This window comes from Castor canadensis, chromosome 8 (assembly GCF_047511655.1).
Source record: "Castor canadensis chromosome 8, mCasCan1.hap1v2, whole genome shotgun sequence".
Taxonomy (NCBI): domain Eukaryota; kingdom Metazoa; phylum Chordata; class Mammalia; order Rodentia; family Castoridae; genus Castor; species Castor canadensis.
The window spans coordinates 142665673-142686221 of record NC_133393.1 but is presented as its reverse complement, the minus strand read 5'-3'; the positions used below and the strand labels follow the sequence as shown (position 1 = coordinate 142686221).

At 44.8% G+C, this 20549-nt stretch overlaps 1 protein-coding gene across 3 annotated transcripts in view; it reads right to left on the bottom strand.

Moving 5' to 3' along the window:
* Rfx4 (regulatory factor X4) overlaps nucleotides 1-20549 on the bottom strand; it is a 169171-nt gene that overhangs the window by 33237 nt on the left and 115385 nt on the right. For all 3 annotated transcript variants that reach the window (XM_020180893.2, XM_074084297.1, XM_020180895.2), the window contains 5 exons: nucleotides 15392-15492; nucleotides 13173-13231; nucleotides 9367-9511; nucleotides 5083-5177; nucleotides 4557-4674 (listed from right to left, as the gene is read on the bottom strand). In XM_020180893.2, the coding sequence (XP_020036482.1) occupies nucleotides 4557-4674; nucleotides 5083-5177; nucleotides 9367-9511; nucleotides 13173-13231; nucleotides 15392-15492 (518 nt within the window). The remainder of the gene's footprint in view (nucleotides 1-4556; nucleotides 4675-5082; nucleotides 5178-9366; nucleotides 9512-13172; nucleotides 13232-15391; nucleotides 15493-20549) is intronic.

The window sequence follows — 20549 nt, the reverse complement described above, 5'->3', positions numbered from 1 at the left end:
GATCCCCAGAATCCATCAAGATAAAAAAACTGCTGTTTTAGTCCACTAAGCTGTGTGGTAATTCGTTACACAGCAACAATAACCAGAAAGTGTTCTTTCTTGTGTACTTGACCTTATCTGGGGCTTTATTCTTTTCTTCTTGCATTCTTTAATAGTCTTTGATTTTTGTTTCAAGATCTGTGGGTGCCAAATTCTCTTAGTCTTTGTATAACTGAATGCATCTTTCTGTTGCCCTCACTCTCAAATAATAGTTGGCAGTTTTTGTTCTCAACACTTAAAAGATATTATTCTATTATCTTCTGCATCTGTTATTACTTGTGACAGTCTAATAATTGTCTTTCTGTTCTCTCATAGCTTTATTTGCTTTTTTGGTGGTACTAGGGTTTGAACTCAGGGCCTTGTGCTTGCTAGGCAGACGCTCTACCACTTGAGCTACCCACCCCCCATCCCCCAGCCCTTTTTGGCTTTAGTTATTTTTTGGATAAGGTCTCATGTTTCTGGGACCATCCTCAGACACAATCCTCCTGTTCATGGCCTCCTGCATATGTGCTACCATGCCTCATCTAAGTTTTTAAATTTTAATCCATATATTTAAAACCACCAATGTGGATAAAATAAAGTTGTCTAGCCCTTTTATTCCACATTGGAGTCCACGGTAACTGTGATCATTGAATAAGCATGGTTTTGTGATCGGACAGATCTGATTTTCAAGCAGAGCTTTGCCACTCCCCTGATTTGGGGCAGAAAAAACCTCCAAGTTCCATTTTTGCCTCTGCAGAAAGGTACTTATTTTTATCTGTCTTGCAGAGTTAACTTAAGAATTAAATGACAGTATGTGCTTGCTAAATATTTGTTATAATTTTTATGATCCTCTCTGTCTCATTTCTGTGTCTAATCTTAGGCAAATCCTTCAAGTTTCACCTTAGCTTCCTCATCTGGCATATTGAGGGCAGAAACCGGGACTCAGGGCGTTTATGTGAAAACAAATGAAACAGTGCCCAAAGTCTTGTCCAAAGTCCATCAGGCCTTCCGAAATTTTGGCATTCAGCCTAAGAAAGGCAGAAGAGGCAGGGTAGTATGGCAGAAAGAGCACTTGCTTGAGATGGGAATGATTTCCCACAGAACTCAGTGTGCCACCTCACTGTGAGGCTATAGGCAGGCAGGTCCTCTCTTCTCTCTGCTTCCTGTGCCGAATACAAGGAAGGCAATTCCGGCTTCCTAATGCTTGCCCAGTAACATTGTAAACATCAAAGTCCTGCAGTTTAGCAGGCTCTGCGTAAGAGAGAGCCGGGCCCCATCATTTGAGCATAGAGAGGCAGGTGGGAAGTCTTGGTCATGACCATTTGGTCTAGGAGCCGCTCCCTGCCCAAGTGCCCTAGCTTTGATGCCAGGTCAGAAAACAAGCATGTAAAAAAGTAAACTCTGGAAGTGATATGCGATCCCTCCCCTCAGCTGTCACACTAGCGCCGTTTTTCATACAGTTTTACGCTGAAGAACTTCCAGATATTAATAACAGTCAAGTAAATGGGCATTTGATATTAAAAAAAAAAAAAACTTAAATGAGAGCGTCTCCAGCACACACTGGGGACCCAGTTATCCTATGATTTCAAATCAGATCAGTCAATGGAAAATATAGTATGTGATTTTAAGTAGAAAGTTTAATTCACTCAGCTCCATCTGGAGTAAAAGTTCACTGTCTGCTACCTTTTCTGACTAATTTTGCCAGAAACAACTGCTTAAGGCAAAGAAAGTCTGGCTACTTAAGTTCAGAGCATAGGCTCTTTTAGTGAAAGGGAATTAGGGAGTAAATAGTGAAAAGGAATTAAAGAGAAGAAAGGAGTCAACTACCTTTGAAAGGGGCTGCTCTGGGAAGAGGTGATCGAATCCTCCTTGTGGTTTTCCACATGATCATTGTGATGGGTCAAGCCCGCCATGCTGGCACACAAGCCCCACACCATTCACAGCGCCCTGGACCGTGTGGGAGTTATAAGATATATAGAGCTGGCTCCTGCAGCTGGGGGAGGGGGCCGGGGAACAGAGGGCTCTTTTTCCTAATTAGCTGTTTTCATACAGGGAACACATGACCCAAACACAGCCACCAACTGGGTCTTTGACATATACAGGCAGAAAGGGGGAGCTGGGCTTTTGTTTGCCGCAAATTCTTTCAACTTGCCTGTCACCCCAAGCTGCAAAACCCAACAATGAATCAGATGAGCTGAGCTGGACTATCTCAGATAGTTTGCCATATGGACTTGGAGACAGGTATTACAGAAAAATACTGTAAAACTGAAATCATGTTGATATCTCTCCTTTTCTAAATGATTTGTGATTTTTTTTTTTTTGGCCATTTGCCTGAGCTTCCAGTATATTCGTTCCAGTATATTCTATAACAGTTGTGGTTCAAAAAAAAAAAACACATTTTAAGGAACCATACTTCTCAGTAATAAATTCAACCCAAGCATAAACCTTAATTGTTTGACTCTCCAAACTTCCTTTTTTCACATTGACTGTTAACTCTGTAAAAACAAATGAGTTGCAAAGACTATTGCAAAGGGAATTGCTTTCCCTGTCTGTAGTATGCTTTAGTTTATCAATCAGCAAACTGAAGAGTAAGGTTTTGATAAAGCAAGGAACAGATGCTCATGTTGTGGGTGTGTACTGTGTGTATGTGATATTGTTGAATCTTTGATTTGGAAGCAATGAAAATAGTCTCAAGATATTTTTTTCAACCATTCACTTAAGTGAAGGAGTTATGCATAAATGATTTTTCCAGAGCTAAAAGTAACATGTGCTAACACTGACTATGCTGAACTGGAAGTCATCAGAATGTCCAGGTAGCAGCCACAGATCATTTCCATTCCCAGCTCAAAGAGAATTTCCATCTGTAACCATGGCACAGGCAGGTTCAGAGAACTTTCAGTTCTGAGATTAAAGAAACTCTCAACAAAACACTTCCCAGAGTGAGTAAACACAGTCTTTCATAGACAACCCTATTTAGAAAAACGAGGGCTCCTGTGTTTGACCACACCGTCATTTCGTTATATAGCAGAACTGGAAAATGGTGACAAGACCATAAAAAGCTAGATGGAAAAGTGTCAAATTAAACCCAGGGCAAAACCCCTGGCTTAATTGGAGATAATGAGAAACAAAACCACATTTCTACTTGCAAAGTAAAATAGAGAACTGAAGCAATTACCCAGAAAATTTACCAACAGCCCTTTGCTGGAATGCCTCAAAAATGGAGGCTAAGTGTTGTGTGGGATTTTGAATGTCCAGATAAGGCCTTCGAGGCCTCACACCTCACTAGCTAATGATGACCTGAACTTAATGCACACTTCCTTCTTTCCACTGAAAAATTAAAAAAAAAAATGATTTCCTACAGTGGAGCATAGCATTCACCAAGTTGGTTATTAGGTTTCTGCCTGCAGAGACAAGACCCCTGGGCACAGACTGCAAGCTGTCTTGTACTAAAAAGCAGTGGGTGAATACTTGGGGTGGGGCTGTCTCCTGGGGAGTGATGAAAATCTAAGGGATCAGTTAGAACAAAGAGAAAATGAATGTAAAAGTGCTCTTCTAGGGATTAGGCTACAGTATATTTTTAATTTAATTTTTATTTTTTGGTGATACTGGGGTTTGACTCAGGACCTCATGCTTGCTAGACAGGTGCTCTACCACTTGAGCCATACCCCTAAGCCCTTCTTGATTTAGGTTATTATTTGGAGAGAGCCTTGCACTTTTTTGCCCAGAATCAGCCTCAGGCCATGATCTTCCTACTTATGTCTCTTGCACAGCTAGGATCATAGGGGCATACCACCACTCTTGGCTCATTGATTGAGATGGGGGCATATGGGTTGGTGGAGTGGCTCAAGCGGTAAGAGCCCCTGCCTAGTAAGTGTGAGGCCATGAGTTCAAACCCCAGGCTGCCAAAGTGGGAGAGAGAGAGAGAGAGAGAAAGAGAGAGAGAGAGAGAGAGAGAGAGAGAGAGAGAGAGAGAGAGAGAGAGAGAGATTGAGTCTTGCTACCTTTTTGCCCAGGCTGGCCTGGAATTGTGATTATCCCAGTCTCCGCCTCCTGAGTATATGGGATTGCCTGTGTGAACCATGCACCCAGCTAGAATATGTTTTTTAAGGAAATTATCAAATGTCAACCATTTGAAAAAAAAAAAGTAGTGTCAATTGGACTCAGAGACAGCTTCCTGTGCCCAGTCTTAGGAAGCCCGCAACTATGGAATTCTGCAAAATGGAAGCAGTGGTCACCGGAGACATCTGGTGAAAGGGGCGCACAGCCACTGCTACTTACTCTTCTTTAAACTCAGGTAATAGTCTCTGTGTATGAACGTACCGTTTTCAGATCAGGTACTTCACCGCTTCACCGTTAGCATGTTGGGTCACTCTTCCCTCTCAAAGTCCTAATAGTGTCCCTCCAGAACAAATGCATTTCACACTGATGTCCCTATTGCCTCAGAAACAGCAAGTAAGAACATGGATGACTCCATAGAGGTGCATGGAGCCCAGAGAAAAAGTGTTTGGATGTCTGAAGGACTGGGGTGATCTTACCAAAGCTGGGGGCGCTGTGCAAGGTCATATCCCGGATCACTCTTGTGCCAAAACAGGACCACATCAAAAGGAACTGCTGGGCTACTTTTTTCAGGGACCCTTGTCTCTTGGCAGCCACCTGCAAGAAAGGAATGACTTTCATAGTGGTTGACTTGACCTTTAATTTATCACTGTCTCTTTGTAAAAATCAGAGTCAATACTGTGGAGCAATGTTTTTGACTTTTGATTTAGCAGCAAAAAATGCACTTTAAACAAATGAAATCTTATGTCAGGACTCAAGGTACACAAAAAATAAAGGTCATGCTGACCTGGTTGAATCAGAGATAGGCAACTCAGTGCTGCCTCTCCTCCTGCCCCCCTCCACCGTCCAGAGTTGGGGTCAGGCTGACCTTCAGAGCCCTGTGTCTCTATGGCTGTTGAGGAACATTAGTAGGTCGCTGTGGGGCTCTGTGTTAGCCAGGTGCTCACAAAGGCAATAGAAGGGCTGCAGGACCCACGGCTGCCCCTTCTGCTCCCTCCTACCAACCTTCACAACACATCGGTCCACCATGGTATCCAGCCACTCAATGTAGGACTCAATGGGTGACTGCTCCTCCAAGAGGTGGTCAAACTCCTGATACACTGTAGACAAAGTATAAACAGGCCTCACTGCAGTTGCTTTTAAATAGGGGCACATCTTAAAGGAGTGTAATTTTGATTAAAAGAAAACCCTGAACAAATAAAACTCCAAAGACTTAGTGGTGCAGTCAGAGCTTTATACAATAAATGCTCCAATTTACCTTTCCAGGCTCATCTTCCATCCTTGTGAACACTTTAAGGTCCAGCCATCCCATGTTATTTGCCAGTCCCCCAATACGCCCTGCTTGTTTATACCCTTAGTTCTTTCCTCGGCCAGGTCTCTGGGGTTGGACTGTTTGGTTCTTCATGACCCAACTGAGTTGAAATCCCTTCAACCGTTCTCATGACCCTTCTCTTCTATACTCTCACAACTCTTTATTAATGCATCACTAGTAACACTGCATTATAGTTAGGTGTATGTCTCCTTGCTAGTTCTTTGTCTGATGCCTCTAATATCCAGTGCATTATCTGTAATCCAGCTGTTATTCCATAAATCCTTGCTTGACTGAATGGACAGAGGCATTGCTGTTCTCTTGCTCTCCACCCAACAATGAAGCACATTTTATCATTTAAATGTTTCTGGACCACAACCATATTGGACAAGTAGCTGAAGTATCTGCTTGGTGTTTGGCATGTAATTGGTGCTTAATAAATGTTTATGGAGTAAATGAGACAATCTATGCTACCACTTTACACCCAGTCTTCATCTTCAACTCAGCTAACTGAACGCAGAAGTACTCTGAAGTTAGTGAAGCACTGCAGGAAATAGACACATGACTGTGGTCACCTCTGATTGGAAACATCTCTTCATTTCATTTGTGTGTGTAGCTGTTCAAGATCCCTACATTTCTCTTGTTTTTATTGGTCTCTACACCAATTTGTTGATGACTGCTACAAGAGGTTATCCCTAAGGCCAGAAGGTCCTAAGGCTTAGCATGTGGATGGGTTTTAAAAGTCCATTTAGTTGATCTTTCTCATTTTATTGATGAGGAATTATTTCTTAATGAGAGTAATCATCCCACTCAAAAGTCAGAGAGCAAATGAGGAACAGGGCAGGGACTAGAACCTGGGTCTCTGTTCTCTTTGGAAACCTTTGTCTCTTCAGAATGCTGGCTGTGTCAGGATTTAATGAGGGTAAAGATGATGGTGGCGAAATAAAAATGCTCACAGCTAGTGTTGTCAAGTGCTTGCCACCCACTCTTTGAAATGCCCTACATGGGTGCACTCTTAACCATAAAAAAAACTCGAGCATGACTATCATGATGGCACAGCTGTGCCATGTTCACTCCATCACCTTGAAGCATGCCTGGTTCAGAGTAGATGCTTGGATGTGTGTTTAATGAATGGATGAACACCTCGAGGAGGTAAGTACTATTGTTATTCCACATCTTACAAATAAAGATACAGAGGCACTCAAAGATAAGTAACTTTACAAAGGTTTCACAGCTAGTGAACAGCAGAGGTAAGAGTCAAGCATAGCCTGACTCAAGTGCTTGCCTTCCTTCCTATCCACTTCACTATACAGGCACTAAGCTTGTGGTGCACAGCCTCATTTAATCCCTCAACATACTTCCCATTTTATAGAGGCAAGGTTCAAATCAAGACCTGTTGGGCACCCTAGTCCCATGCACTTACCAAGGCATCTCTGAACCCTCATTGTAATAGCATGCCTGAGTACCATGCATGTTTTAAATTTAAGATATACCAAGCATTCTCAGCCCATCCCTTCGTGGCTGGAATGGATGGATAGATGTAATGATACATGAGATGGATGGGTAGAAGAATGGATGGATAGATGGATGGATGGATGGATGGATAGGATGGTGACCCTCTACAACAAGAGTCTGTAGATCTGTCAGCTAAGGAAAGAAGAATGCAACACACAGTTGCCCCAGCCCTGCTCAGACTGACCATTGGTCCTGATCACTATGGTTCAGGGACTTCCCAGCTGTCTAGTTGAGAGGTACAGGGACAACACCCATGTGCTGGGCCATTTGCCTTCAGGCTTGACATTCTTTCCAGTCTCCCCTTCTTGACACTTACTCAAATATCACTGGCAAGATCAGTTGTAAATTACCTGTTCATCTTCTGATATGCCATTAACTCTAGGGCTGGCAGAGTGGCTCAAGCAGTAAGAGTACCTGCCTAGAAAGCATGAGGCCCTGGGTTCAAATGCCAGTGCCATTAACTCTAAGCTCTGTGTGGGAAAGGCAGTGGATATCTTAATTCACTGCTCTTTGCCCAGCATCTAACACAAAGCCTGGCCAGGACAGGCATTTGGTGAGGACCAGCTGGTTGAACTTCCTTCCCCAGAAGAAAAATACAATCACAGCTTCAAATGTCATCATTCTGCCCTGAATCTAAGGAAACTTAAAGAGAAAGCACACGAGGTTCTTTCTTGAAGAGAGAGAAAGGCAGTAGTGACCCCCATCAACCAGCTCTGCTGATTGTATTTTCCAAGTCTAGTTCACATTTTCCTCCACCACTAGAGGTATAAGGGGAAGAGAATGGGCGTTAAAGCTGCTGTGAGAGATGAGCAGAGCTAAGAACTGGGATCACTCCAGGTGGGCTTCCACTCCTCTTTGGCTGCCGTGGACATTCCTTGGCGCTTGCTCTGTGCCTGGCCCACTGGAAGCCCTGGAAACACGGGGATCAGAGGTAAGCAACTGCTGTTAGGGTGCTGGGGACTCTGCTTTCCCTTGAACTCCCTGCTGGGAATGGGGAAAAGCAGAACAGGAAGCGTGGCTGAAAGCACTCAGAAAGGTCCTGGGACCTCTGAAACTCACCTGTACTTCACCCCTTTCATCTGCGCTGCTCCTTTGTGACATGAGCAGCTCTAGTCGGGAGTGGGGAGTCTGGGACTAGGCCTGGTTCAAGGCCCAGCTCTACTACTTGGTGGCTTAGTGACCCTGGTAAGGCTCACCAACTCTTTGGGGCTGAGTTTTCTCCATCTGTAAAATGGGGGTGGCAAGTGAGTGTCCCTCATGGGACATTCATGTGCAGATTAAGTGAGATCTTGCATGCGGTGGGTTTGATACAGGACCTGGCAGAGATTAGACAGTTGATAAGCTGCCATTATTATTTTAGTGATATTATGTAAAATTTTCAACAGGGGAAACGTGGGCTGGGGGCAGCTGGTGAGGAAGGAATGGGCCTGAATTGACATGAGGGTTTGCCCATGGATGGGTTCAACATTTCAGCTGCTCCATTTGTCTTCAAAGTGGCCTTAGAAGAAAAGAGCTCTCTAACAGGAGCCTCTTACAGAACTTCATTTGCTTATAAGCACCCCAAGTTTAGACAGAGGCTGGGGGGTCGTTATTGGAGGGCACATTCTGGAACTCAGAGGGGTCCGGGCCTTTCCCAATAGGCCTGTCATGGTGGGACAGTCTCTCTTCAGCTCCTGAACAAGCCACACACCCCACCTAGAATGTGCACGAGTAGCAACTGTCCACCCTCACTGCTTGCAGCTCCAACTTTCCTGAGACTGTTTGGAAGGCACGCTGACCACCCTTTCTACCTCAGGCTCCCTTCTTTCTAAATCATGGGGACAGAAAGGCCCATCAGAATAAGGAGGTGGCCTAGGGACAACTGGCGGGCTGTGGGATGCCCCTGATGCCCTGTGGGGTAGGGTCTGAGGAAGAGCAGAGATGTCTCACAGGACTGTTCTCTGGCCATCTTCTGCTGCTTTACTCCTGGGAGCAAATAACCTGTTCATGCCAGGGTAGAATTTGGAGCAGCAAACCCATGCTGCATGTTGGAGGTCTATCCACACACACGTGACTGTTTGCAGTTCACCCGCCAACTGGGCACTGACTCATATGACCTTCCACTGAAGCACAGGCAGGCTTCCAGAGGCTCCAGGCTGACCCACACCAAGACAGGCAACAAGCTTCACTTTTCATTCTTTATGGCACTGTCATGGAGGTATGCCTGGCATTCAGGGTCACATGTGGGGTCCTTTGCATGACATTGTGTGCTGCCCATCTGCACTAGCCATGTTGACATTTGTCAACATTTCCAAGTCAATTAACTGCCCCGCCCCCCAGCTTGCCCATTTAACAGGAACAATGAGGAAGGACAGGATCCAGAGAGAGAACAGGGTGGGAATACCACTTAAATGTTTACCAAGATACTTTTTCTTTCTTTTAAAAACAAAAATGGAAGGACAGCAATCCCTGATGGGACACCTTACACTGGATGATGAGCTTCCGGTGTTCATCGCGAGAGTCCTCCATGGTGTAGAGGGTTTGCTTGGTGATGCTATTCAGGTCCACATTCCTCCAGTCCTCCAGCATCTGGAACGTGATGTCTGCACTGTGGATCACTGTTCGAGATGCCTGTCATACAATTCAGTCCACCCGTTAGCTCATGGGCTGTTAGGTTAAAACCCTTCCACTTTGTTTTATGTCTTTCTAGTGGCTCTGCTTATGGCATTTTGTAAACTATTTTAAGACTCAGGAAACTTCAATTCCAGGAAGGCAGCAGTTGACTCCCTAACTCAGAAGATCCAGGCACAGTTTCCTCCTGTGGCTCTCACCTCACCTCTCTATTCTCTACAAGGAACTACTAAGGTGGTCTAGGCCAAATCAAACCCTGCTGTTCCCAACCCCTTTGGTCTTGACCCTGTTGGTCAATGGGACAAAACCCAGAGAGCTGTCAACTTTCTGATGTAAGCTTGTGGATGGTGGGGAAATTGTGTTTAATAACTCATGTATCTCTAGTGCCTGAGAAGCCCCAGGGCCAAGATTTAGGAAATGTTCCTGCTAGCCCTGGGCCTACTTAAAAATTCAACCTCAGAAATTCAAAATGTGTATTGTTCGTGTAAATGTGCACTCAGGCATTTTAGGCTCTAGTTTTCTGGTTTTCCTTATATAATTTGGATGACTGAAACAACTATTAAAATTAAGATGCATGTGTGTGTTTCATTATCTTTTAAAGCTGTGACTTCCTCAGCAAATCTTCATTAGCAAACTTAAATTTACAAGTTGGAAAGGTACTTGAAACAGCATCACCAAGTTGGAACAATACCAACAGAAACAAAGAAAAGTATATCCTGGATCATTCCCTTTACTTGTGTCTTTTCAAAACACCCTTTAATAAAATCAAAAAGAAGATTTAAAGTACACAAGTACATTGTAAGACTCCTAATGCTTGTGAACTTCGAGGCAAGAATAAATACTGGGAACCCCTTGTCACACCCAGATTGTCCACACACGAGTAAAATCCTACTTAAATAACCGAAGAACTCTTTGAAAGTCAGAGGCCTAGAATATATGAATATGCAAGTTGTACCAGGCTCAATGATAATGAAAACAATGGAATGTAAAGGTCAGGTGTTCTGGATTCAAGCACACCTAGCTTTACTGCTGACCAGCCAGGTGGTTGATTAACCTCGGTTTCCTCGTCAGTATAATGGAGGGCTGCTGTCGAAGGTTCCTTGAGATAAGGTTTGAAAAACATAGTGGAGTGCAAAGTGGCTACTGTTATTTACATGGTTCTCTTTGCTGTGATTGTGTTGACATTCAGGACCTTTGCACGTGGTGTTCCTGCTCTGGAACATTCTCCTCCCAACCCTGCTGTCATGATGCTCCAGCTTAAATGTCACATCCATAGAGAGGCCTTCTCTGCCACTTTATCTAAATAGCATATTTGCATATTCTATGCCTTGTTATTCTCTGTTTCTGCTGTTTCCTTCATCATGCTCATTTTTAATTTTTAAATTTTTTTTTCCTGCTCAGTGTAGGTACCACTAAGCGTAGTATCTGGCATGCAGTAGGCATTCCAAAGATTTTGTGGAGTGAATGGCTGAGATGTGAGTGCCATGTTGCTTAACTGCTTGGTATTTCTGAAAGAACCTGGCTATGTGACTCTCAGGTCTAAGTACTGGAGGTGAGTCTTTGGTGGGATCTTGTTTAGTCTGACTTCCTCTGTGTGTGTGTGTGACTTCCTCTGTGTGTGTGTGTGTGTGTGTGTGACTTCCTCTGTGTGTGTGTGTGTGTGTGTGACTTCCTCTGTGTGTGTGTGTGTGTGTGACTTCCTCTGTGCGTGTGTGTGACTTCCTCTGTGTGTGTGTGTGTGTGTGTGTGTGACTTCCTCTGTGTGTGTGTGTGTGTGTGTGTGTGTGTGCGTGTGTTCAGAAAGCTCACTGGGTTATTAGCACAGATGTCCCATGGTATTTCATTCCCAGCACTAACCCCAGTTCTCTGGTTGATCCAAGAAGGTATCTGAGGGCTGTCTAGTGAAGATGAAAAGGGGGATGAGAAAGAATAATTCAGAGATTGAATGTGATCAAAGCACATTATATGTATGCAGGGAAATATCACAGTGAAGCCTCTTACTTTGTACAATTAATAAACACTGATAAAAAGATAGCATTTGCTGAGTAAATTACATACTGTGTGCAGAAGTGAGAGAGAGAGAGAGAGAGAGAGAGAGAGACATCCCACACTTGCACTTGTGCAACACTCGGTTACAGGCATGGATGTGGATGGTTTCATGTACATATGTGTTAAAGGAGTAAAGTGCTTTCTAAGCTATCTAAGCCCCAGGGGAAGATACCAAAACCAGGTCCGTGTTCCTTGCTCTTCCAAGCTGGAGAAGAGAATCAGAGGGCCAGTGGCATGCACGCTCCAAAATATGGCAGCATTTCTTTGTTTTGCTAATATTCATTTTCTTCTCTGAATCCCACTAATCTGCTGAGCTCTGCCCATCCCCAGAACAATGTCAAGGTATAGCCTTTTAGCAGCCCAAAGGAGTCTGGAAGGGTTTCCCTTTGTGGCCAAATCCTCTCCCGTGCAGTTGTGCCACAGGCAGGACAGGAACCGTAAGTGTATGGGGAGGTGTACAACTTGCTGGAACCTGGCTTAGATCCTTCCTTCATCCACTCTAACTAGAAACCCTTCCCTCCCACCTTGACCTCAAATAACCAGCACCAGTCCAGAACTGACAGCACCTTACCAACAAGGTTGCAAGCATACACACATAAAGGGGGCCCACACTTCAGCTAAGAAAAACAGAGAACTGGCAGACAGATGAGGACAGTGCCCATTGAGAAAAGCTCAGCCCATCCAGCTAACTACGTCCTACTGCCAGCTCTCAAAAAGTTTCTACTTGTAATTTAGGTGTTTATCTGTCTTTTCCCAGTTTCAAGTGTTAGTGACCAAGCAAAAAACAATTTTTTTAACATGTGAAAATCAAGCTAGAATCTCGCAGGTCTGAAGGCTTGATTTGGCCTGTGGCCACCAGTTAACTACTGCTGCTTTAAGGTCAGAAGATTTCAGTGCAAGGTTAGTGGGTTACTTTAATGGTCTTAGATGCCCTCCATGAAGGTTCGGAATTGATAGAAATGCAGTTACATGACATCCTGTTATAACTACAGTAGAGAGGGCATGGAGTGGACCTTCAGCTTTTACTTCATAGACATTCATGTCCGAATTTTTTATATAGTAAACTTACATTATTTTTGTGCTAAAAAATAATGCAGATCTGGAAAACTTAAATATTTAATGTATTATGTGACTTTCAACTCTTGTATAATACAACAAACAAATCATCCTACTTATCTGTTTGAATCATTTGACTCAGTGGCTCACTCTGTCCCAGCTACATGGACATTCTTGGTGTCACAACTGGGATTGGGTGGGTGGGACCACTGACATGGAGTGGGTAGAGGCCAGGGATGCTACGCAAACAACTGTGCCACAAGGAATTGTGCACCTCCAAACATCAACAGTGCCTTGAAAATCCCTATCAACTTCAGAGAAACACAAAATTTTGGAACTAGAACATATCTGAAAAGTTAGGGACGCTGATGGTAGAAGTGATTCTGGATGTGAGTTGAAACCAATTATTTCCTAATACTTTTATTCCTGATCTATAGAAATTAAGCATAATAGAGAGAAGTGTGCTGTTAAACCGCCTGACAGGTGCTGCAGGAAGTTGTTTTTGTAGATTTGTTAATGACTCCACAGTGGCTAGAACACTGATGGAGGACAGTACCTGGCAAAGATGATTTAGTGATGTTTGCCGTCTCAGAATTTGAGAAAACCGTCTCGACACTGCAAAAGAAGAAGAGGTAGTTTCAAATATTTGTAGATTGGGGCATGGCTCAACTGGTAGAATCCTTACCTAGCAACATGAGACCCTGAGTTCAAACTCCAGAACCACCAAGAGAGAGAGAAAGATATGGAAAGAGAAAGAAGGAGAGAGGTGGAGAGAGAGAGAGAGAGAGAGAGAGAGAGAGAGAGAGAGAGAGAGAGAGAGATTTGTGTGCTTTATGAACTGATCTTGGATTTTCTAGGGGCAGATTGCAAAAGTAGCTTCTCTAGTTTGCCTGTTTGACTCACTGCTCACCCTCATTTTGGGCACCCCCCTGGCAAAACCCTGCGCTTGATTCTTTATTCTCCCTTTTGGCTTCGACATCTTTTTCCTCCTAACGGTGATTTTGGGGGTATGGCTTTCAAAGACACACACGCCACACTCGCAGGTGTGAGAAATGGTGGTGTCAATCAACCGTGAGTAAAAGCAATTATTTACTTGTCTTTCATTTCACTAATTGCAAGCTCAATCACTTCTCCCCATAAATAATTGCAGGAATCAAATAGAAGCTTTGAAGAACCCCCTTTAAGAAGTAGTATGTCTAATAGGAAACTTGATTGAGTCTCAGTGGTGTGCAGAGCTAAGGGTGCCACTAGGATGGAACCCGGGCTGCACCTCCAAGATGTCTTTTTGACCAAATGATCTTCCATGACCTATTAGTGGGTTTTGATGATCAGCGGCTTTAGGGAAAGCTCTTGTTTCCTATGCCAATTTAATAGGTTGATCACTTAAAGAGGGATACCTTATATCTCTGGATTTTGAAGAGGACAACACATATGGCAGAGCAAGACCTTCATTCTTCCCTTTAGAGGGGTGTTTGGTTCCACCCAGTAGCACATTCTCCAAATCCACAGGCTCCCTGGGAAGAACCACTTCCTACAGGAACCAGCAGAAGGGCCACAGAACTTCCTCGCTCTGACTTTGAACTGGTTTGTTTTGTTGGTGTAATTAAAACGGGCACGAGGCATTCTTCTCATTAATTTCTGAACTGGTCACGAAATACTCAGAAATCTCCCCAGGATTATTCTAATTTGTACTCAGAGCTGGCTTGGTTTGAAAAATAGGGTGTGGGGTGGAGGAATGAGGATTGGGGGGGGGGGCAGGTGAACTTCTAATTTTCCAGGCCGATCAATCGTTAATCCGTCTCCTTAATTACTTTTTCTTTAACTTTGTGATGTGGAATTTAGTGCTGCAGCAAAGAAAAGAACTGAGAGCCGTGAAATAAAGCGGGCTTTATGAATAGGTGAGGGCGCTGCAGGAGGCCTCAAAGCGCGTCTGAAAAGGCTTCTTGGCCTGCGGAGAGAGGGTAATTTGATCGCCTTCACGTTCCTCACTGGCACTTATTTGGGACGAGAATAGCAAGCTGTATTCAAACGGGGCTTTAAAAAACATATATTTTAAAGCCTTGTTTGATTTTTAAAAATCATTTCATCTTTGCTGAATGGCAACAAATGAGCTGTGCACGAGTCTTCCCAGGTGCACAGATGACACGAGACAGAAAAATGCAGCCGGTTTTTCTCAGACTCAGTTAGTGCCGGGGAATGAGAGGGGATGCCGAGCAAAGAAAATATTCACTGCCTCAGTCCCCTTGTGAGAAATATTAATTTGGCTTTGTAATTAGGCAGAGAATCCGTGAAGCCCTTAAGCTGTTCTCTGTCTGCAACCACCACTTATTTTGTGGGCAGGAATTTCACGGAAAGCTCAGAGCGTGGAGTTTGATCATTCTCATAGACTGAGTTTGATCTGTGGCCTCTACTTACCAGCTTGGGGTGGCTATGTGGCTTGGGGAAGTTTCTTTGCCTGACTAGAGTGAGGATTAAGTGAAGTAAGGTGTCTGGTATTGAGGAGCAGAAATTTTGGCATCAGAAAACCTGAGAGTAAATCCTGTCTCTGCTACCCACCAACCGCTCAAAGCCTGAATTCCTTTTCTGTAAAAGGAGAAAGTGTGCCATCCACAGCAAACATTTTAGAAGGATTAAATAAGTTTAAGCATGTCAAGTACTTAGCATACTTCCTATCACATTGTAGCTGTTGTTATTTTATTAACAATTTATGTAAAATGCTTGTCACTAAAAATGTTACTGTCCCTTCCATTCCGCTCCCAAACTTGGTATACTTACATTCAAATTTGATGTTTCGCAGATTTTCTGGGAGGTCATGGAGAGCCACTTTCAGCCACTCATCCAGCTGCTTGGCAAACTTTCGAATCACCTGAGTTAAGCTAAAAAGAGAAGCAAGGCATTTTAAGTGCCTTGTGTGTAGCTCAGCCCTCTCAAAAGGCCCCTAAGGGGTTTCATGTCCCCTAGCCATGTTTTGGCTGCTACCGGTAAGTGCCTATTCATGAGTGTCAGAGCAGCTCAGAGAAGGCCTGCAGCCAAGCCTCGTGGAGAACCTGCTGGCCTAGGATGCACAGTCGTGGGATAAAGCCACTGCAAGCAAAACGCACTCCTTGAGTTTGGGGAGCACCTTGGAGAAAGGGTGAAGACAGTGGGCCAAGACCTAAGAAAGCCATTTTACAAGTGGCCTCCCCTCCTCATGCTGTTGAAACCCAGACTTGTTCAAAGCCTCCAGCCAGGAAGGAAACCCACTGGCAGCAGTGGGTGATGCCTGCCCACTCAACTCACCAAACTCATTTGGCAGGAGCTGGGAAGCAACAGCACATTTTTAAATTGGCAAATCACTTTGAAACCATCATAGATTTGAGAACGGAGGACCATTTGGAGACAGGAAGAGTGGTGGTGGCTAAAGGTAAAACCCATTGCAGGGTACATTAAGTGGTAATAGAAGATGGAAATTTGTACCCCATTTTCACCATCAAAACTATCTAGTAACAGCCCTAGGCCCAGTTTCCTCCAGGAAGTCCTCCTCGGTCATGCTGGACACAGGGATCTCTCTCCATGCTGACCGTCCACTCTGCCCTGACCTTCAACCATCACTGCCTGCCCTGCTTCAGACCTGCCTGTTCCTGCTTCAGACCTGCAGGAACCTCTGCTCTGCTGGGCGTTCCTGCCATTTTCTCTGCTTACCACCCTTCTCCTCCCATGACTAACTCTAACTTCCAAAATCCTCACACTTGCAACCCACAACCCCCACACCTACCAATGCTCCCTACTTCTCAGGGAAGACTACTCACAAAGGAAAACTGTTGTCAGCATTCTGCTACCTGCATGGATCACCTTTCTTCCTCCTGATAGGATGAAGAAGCAATTCCTCCTCTTGTCCCAAGGTTAAACCCCATCTCATCCGTTCCTGCCTTCTCAGGAAACTTCCGTTACTCACTGTCCCTTATCCTGTATATTCAAGTTTTTCCTTTCTACTGGATCGTTCCTCATCATTTTAATGCATTTAAGAATGACTCACCTGAACCAGAAATGGTAATGCATGCCTGTAATTCCAGCTACTTGGGAGGCAGTGACTTAGGAGGATTGTGGTTTGAGGTCAACCCAGGAAAAAGTTAGTGAGACCATATCTCAAAGAACAAGCCAGGTGTGGTGGTGCATAGCTAAATACTCAGGAGATAGAGGTAAGAGGATCACAGTCCAAGGCTGGCCCAGGCAAAAACCATGAGGCCCCCATCAGAAAAATAGCTAAAGCCAAAAGGACTGGAGGTTGGTTCAAGTGGTAGAGTACTTACCTAGTAATCACAAGGCCCTGAGTTCAAAACCCCAATCCCACCAAAAAAAAAAAAAGACTCACCTTAAAAAACAAAATTCCTTTTTCCTCTAACCACTGTCTTGTCATTCTTCCACTCTACAGACACACTTCTTCAAAGAGTTATCCAGACTCCTTATCACCTTCTCTCCCATTCACTCCTCGCTCATCCCTGTCCCTCAGCCTACTCAGCTGTTCCTAGGCAGCAACTTCCATCCAAGGCAGCAAACTCAATGACATCTTTTTGGGCCTTACCTCGCTTAGCATCCTGGCAGCACCCCATTCTGTGGCCTCTTTGAAAAACCCTTTCTTCCCTTGGCATTTGTGGCCCTCGTTCTCCTGGCTGCTCCTCCTCAGTCACAGAGCTCACCACCCTCTACATGCCCATTTTGATTTCCGGTTTTTAGGTCTAGGCCAGGGTCCACTTCTCCTCCCCAGGGAGTGATTATTAGTATCTAGTCCAGGTCCATGGCTTCCGTCACCCACTATGCTCCCCTTTATATCTCCGGCAGAGGTCTGCAGAACCCCAGGCTCTCTGTGTGTATGACGCTGTTACAAATCCCAAGGGCACGGCAGACTCAACGTACCAAAATGAACTCCTGCTTCCCCCTCACACCTGCTGCTTTCCTTGTCTTCCCTATTTCACACCAAAACTCTACTTTATGAAGTTTTGTTTTTAACTTGCTTATTATGAAAAGCTTCAAATGTACCCAATAAAATAAGATAGGATAACAAGATAAACCTCCAAGTATCCATGACACAGCTTCAACAATTAGCAATGTATTGCCTGCTTAGTTCATTACATTCTACCCTTTTCTTTCACTTTAAGCAAACCCACGATGTAATTCACTCCCAGAAATAAGCGTGCATTTCTAACTCACAGGGTTTAAGTATGTGTGTATGTGTGTGCTGTGTATGTATATGCGTGCACACAAGTGCACAAGCATTTAAGAACCATTAGTATACCTAGTAGAATGAACACTAGTTCTGTGACATGACCTAAAGTTCAGTCTGTATTCGGATCTCTGTTTCTCTAGAAAGACGTCTTTTAGTTCACTTGAATCAGAATCTAAACTAGGTCCATATATAACATATTATCGATAGCCCATTATCTTGTTCGGTCTCTTAAACCTTTTTCAATCCTTTGTGCCGCTGATTTATTGGCAGTACCATGTGTTTGTTCCCTGGGATCATTCCATGCTCTGCTTCAGCTGACTACTTCCTTGTAGTGTCATTAAACGACACTGTTCACCTATGCTGTGCTCCCTCCCTGCTAGGGCAAAAGGACTCATTGGATGCAGTTACAATTTTTGAGGTCAGGAAACTTCTTAAGTGGCCCCTTGCTGCCTGCTGTGCCTCATCAGGAGGATTACAGTGTCCTGGTGTTCCTCTTCTAGCATGCAGCTCTGGAAGTCTCTTGTCCCCTTTACCAAGTGTTAACAAGTTTTACCTCCAAGTCACCTCTCCCTTTTCTCTTTTATTCAAACTGCCATTGGGCTGGTGGAGTGGCTCAAGTGGTAGAACGCCTGCCTAGCAAGCATCAGGCCCTGAGTTCAAATCCCAGTACCACCCAAAACAAAACAACCAAACTGCCATCATCTGTCACCTGGGCTATGACATTAGCTTCCTACGAGTCCACCCTGCCTGCATGACTTCCCACCTCACCTGGTAGTCACCTGTGAGAGGGACTTCTCCAAAACCTTGCGATGCTTATCTGTTCCATCCTCTGATTAAAGTCCTCACTGCCTTCACATATTGTCAGAATACAAACCCAAATCCTACCACAGCCCCAAGGCCGACACTTGAACCTTCTCACCTCTCTGGCCCCACTTGCTCTTTGTCCTAGGGTCACATTTTTAGCCACACAGGCCTCTGCCCAGTTCTCATCCGCCTAGGACCTTTGCTCCTGGCCTTTTTTTTTCAAGGCAGGATTTCACTATGTAATACTGGCTGACCTCACACTGATAATGTTGGCCTGCCTGGCCTCAAGCTCATGATCCTCCTACCTCTGCCTCTAACGTGCTGGGATTACAGGCACGCACCACTACATCCAGCTGCCCCCTGGCTTGCTTTCTGCCAAGAGCATCTCTTCCTAATTCACCTGCTCAATTCCTCATCCATCTCATTTTGGACTCAATGTTACTTTCCATAGGAAAACTTTCCCTGAACCCCCTGAGACAAGGTCAGAGACTGTGATTGTTCCTCCCAGGAGGCCCTGTGATTGTGTGACAGTTTGTGACTGTGCACTAACTTGTGTGAAGACCTGATTAATGCACAACTTCCCCACTAGACTGCTGCAGGCAGAGCTTTGCTTGTTACTGTGTCCTCAGCACCTAGCATGGTATCAGACATAGGAGGCCCATAGGAAATGTTTGTTAAGTGGAATGGATGAATGAATGAATCCCCCAATGGGCAGATCCCAGACATATTCCCCACAAAACCCCCCCTAACCGTCCACTCTCCCCACTCCATTGATCTCCGCCTGCTATTCCTCCCACTTTCCTAGGACATCATTCCCTTAGCTCTGGCCGCCTTTCTGTTTTTCCAACACTCCAGGCCTTTACCCACCTCACCAGGGCTTTGCACTTGTGGTTCCCTCTACCTGGAAAGCTCTCACCCCAGATAGTGGCACGACACCCTCCCTTACCCACACTTCAAGGGGTTGTTCAAGTGTTGACTGTGGTGTTTCAAATTGCCAAGCTCCCCACTTCTCAGCTCCACCCAGTGTCTCAACACTTGATCTTGCCATATGTTTTATAAAGATTGCTTTGGCTTCTGTGATGAATCAACTCTCCGAGGACAAGGACAGAGCAGAGCACTCTGTTGTAACATTATTGCAATAATCCAGGCAAAAGAGTGGCCTGGATAGAAGTGATGACAATGGGAATGGTGTACCTATGGTCAGAAAAAAGTATTTTGAAAGCAGAGCCAGCAGGTTTTCCTGGTGAGTGGATGTGTGCTCAGGAGGAAGGAGTGGAATCATGTCATCCTGGACAGGAATGGAGCGATGCCACCCTGTGCCTCACAGGGTGCCTGGTACACAGGAGGTGCTCACTAAATGGTGAACACCCAGTGAACCAAAACAACTGCATGAGTCATGAAGGCGAAGTTCAGAACTGGTACACACGATTCTCCCATGGGATCCAACTTCCCAGAATATGTGGCTGCTTTTGAGAGGCTAAAATTGACAGAAGTGCTGGGTAATCACCCGGTGCAGGGGAGGTGGTTTACCTTTCTCCACTCCTGATGCGTTGCCATTGCTGACACGCAGCTGGAGCCAGGGAGCTGGCCTTTGTCTGGGAGTGGAAAGTAAGCAGCTGCATTGTGGGTGGGGCCTTTCACTTCGGGCCATTGATTGCTTTGATTAAGCTGAAGAAAAGTGGGGAGGGATTCAGCCCAGAAAACATTTTATTTGGGGACTCAGACTTTGGGTCTATAGACTTTTTGGAGTAATCTAAACATGGAGGCTTCTTTGCTATGGTGTCAACAAGCAGACGAGGGGTGGCCCTCCTGATTATCTGGTCTAAGAGATGCTTCCCTAAGCCCTGGCCAGTCCACCTCTGGTAGCATCTGCCTAGGTTGACTGTCACCCCTGACTTTACCTTCTTTCCTCTGTGCGGGGGCTCC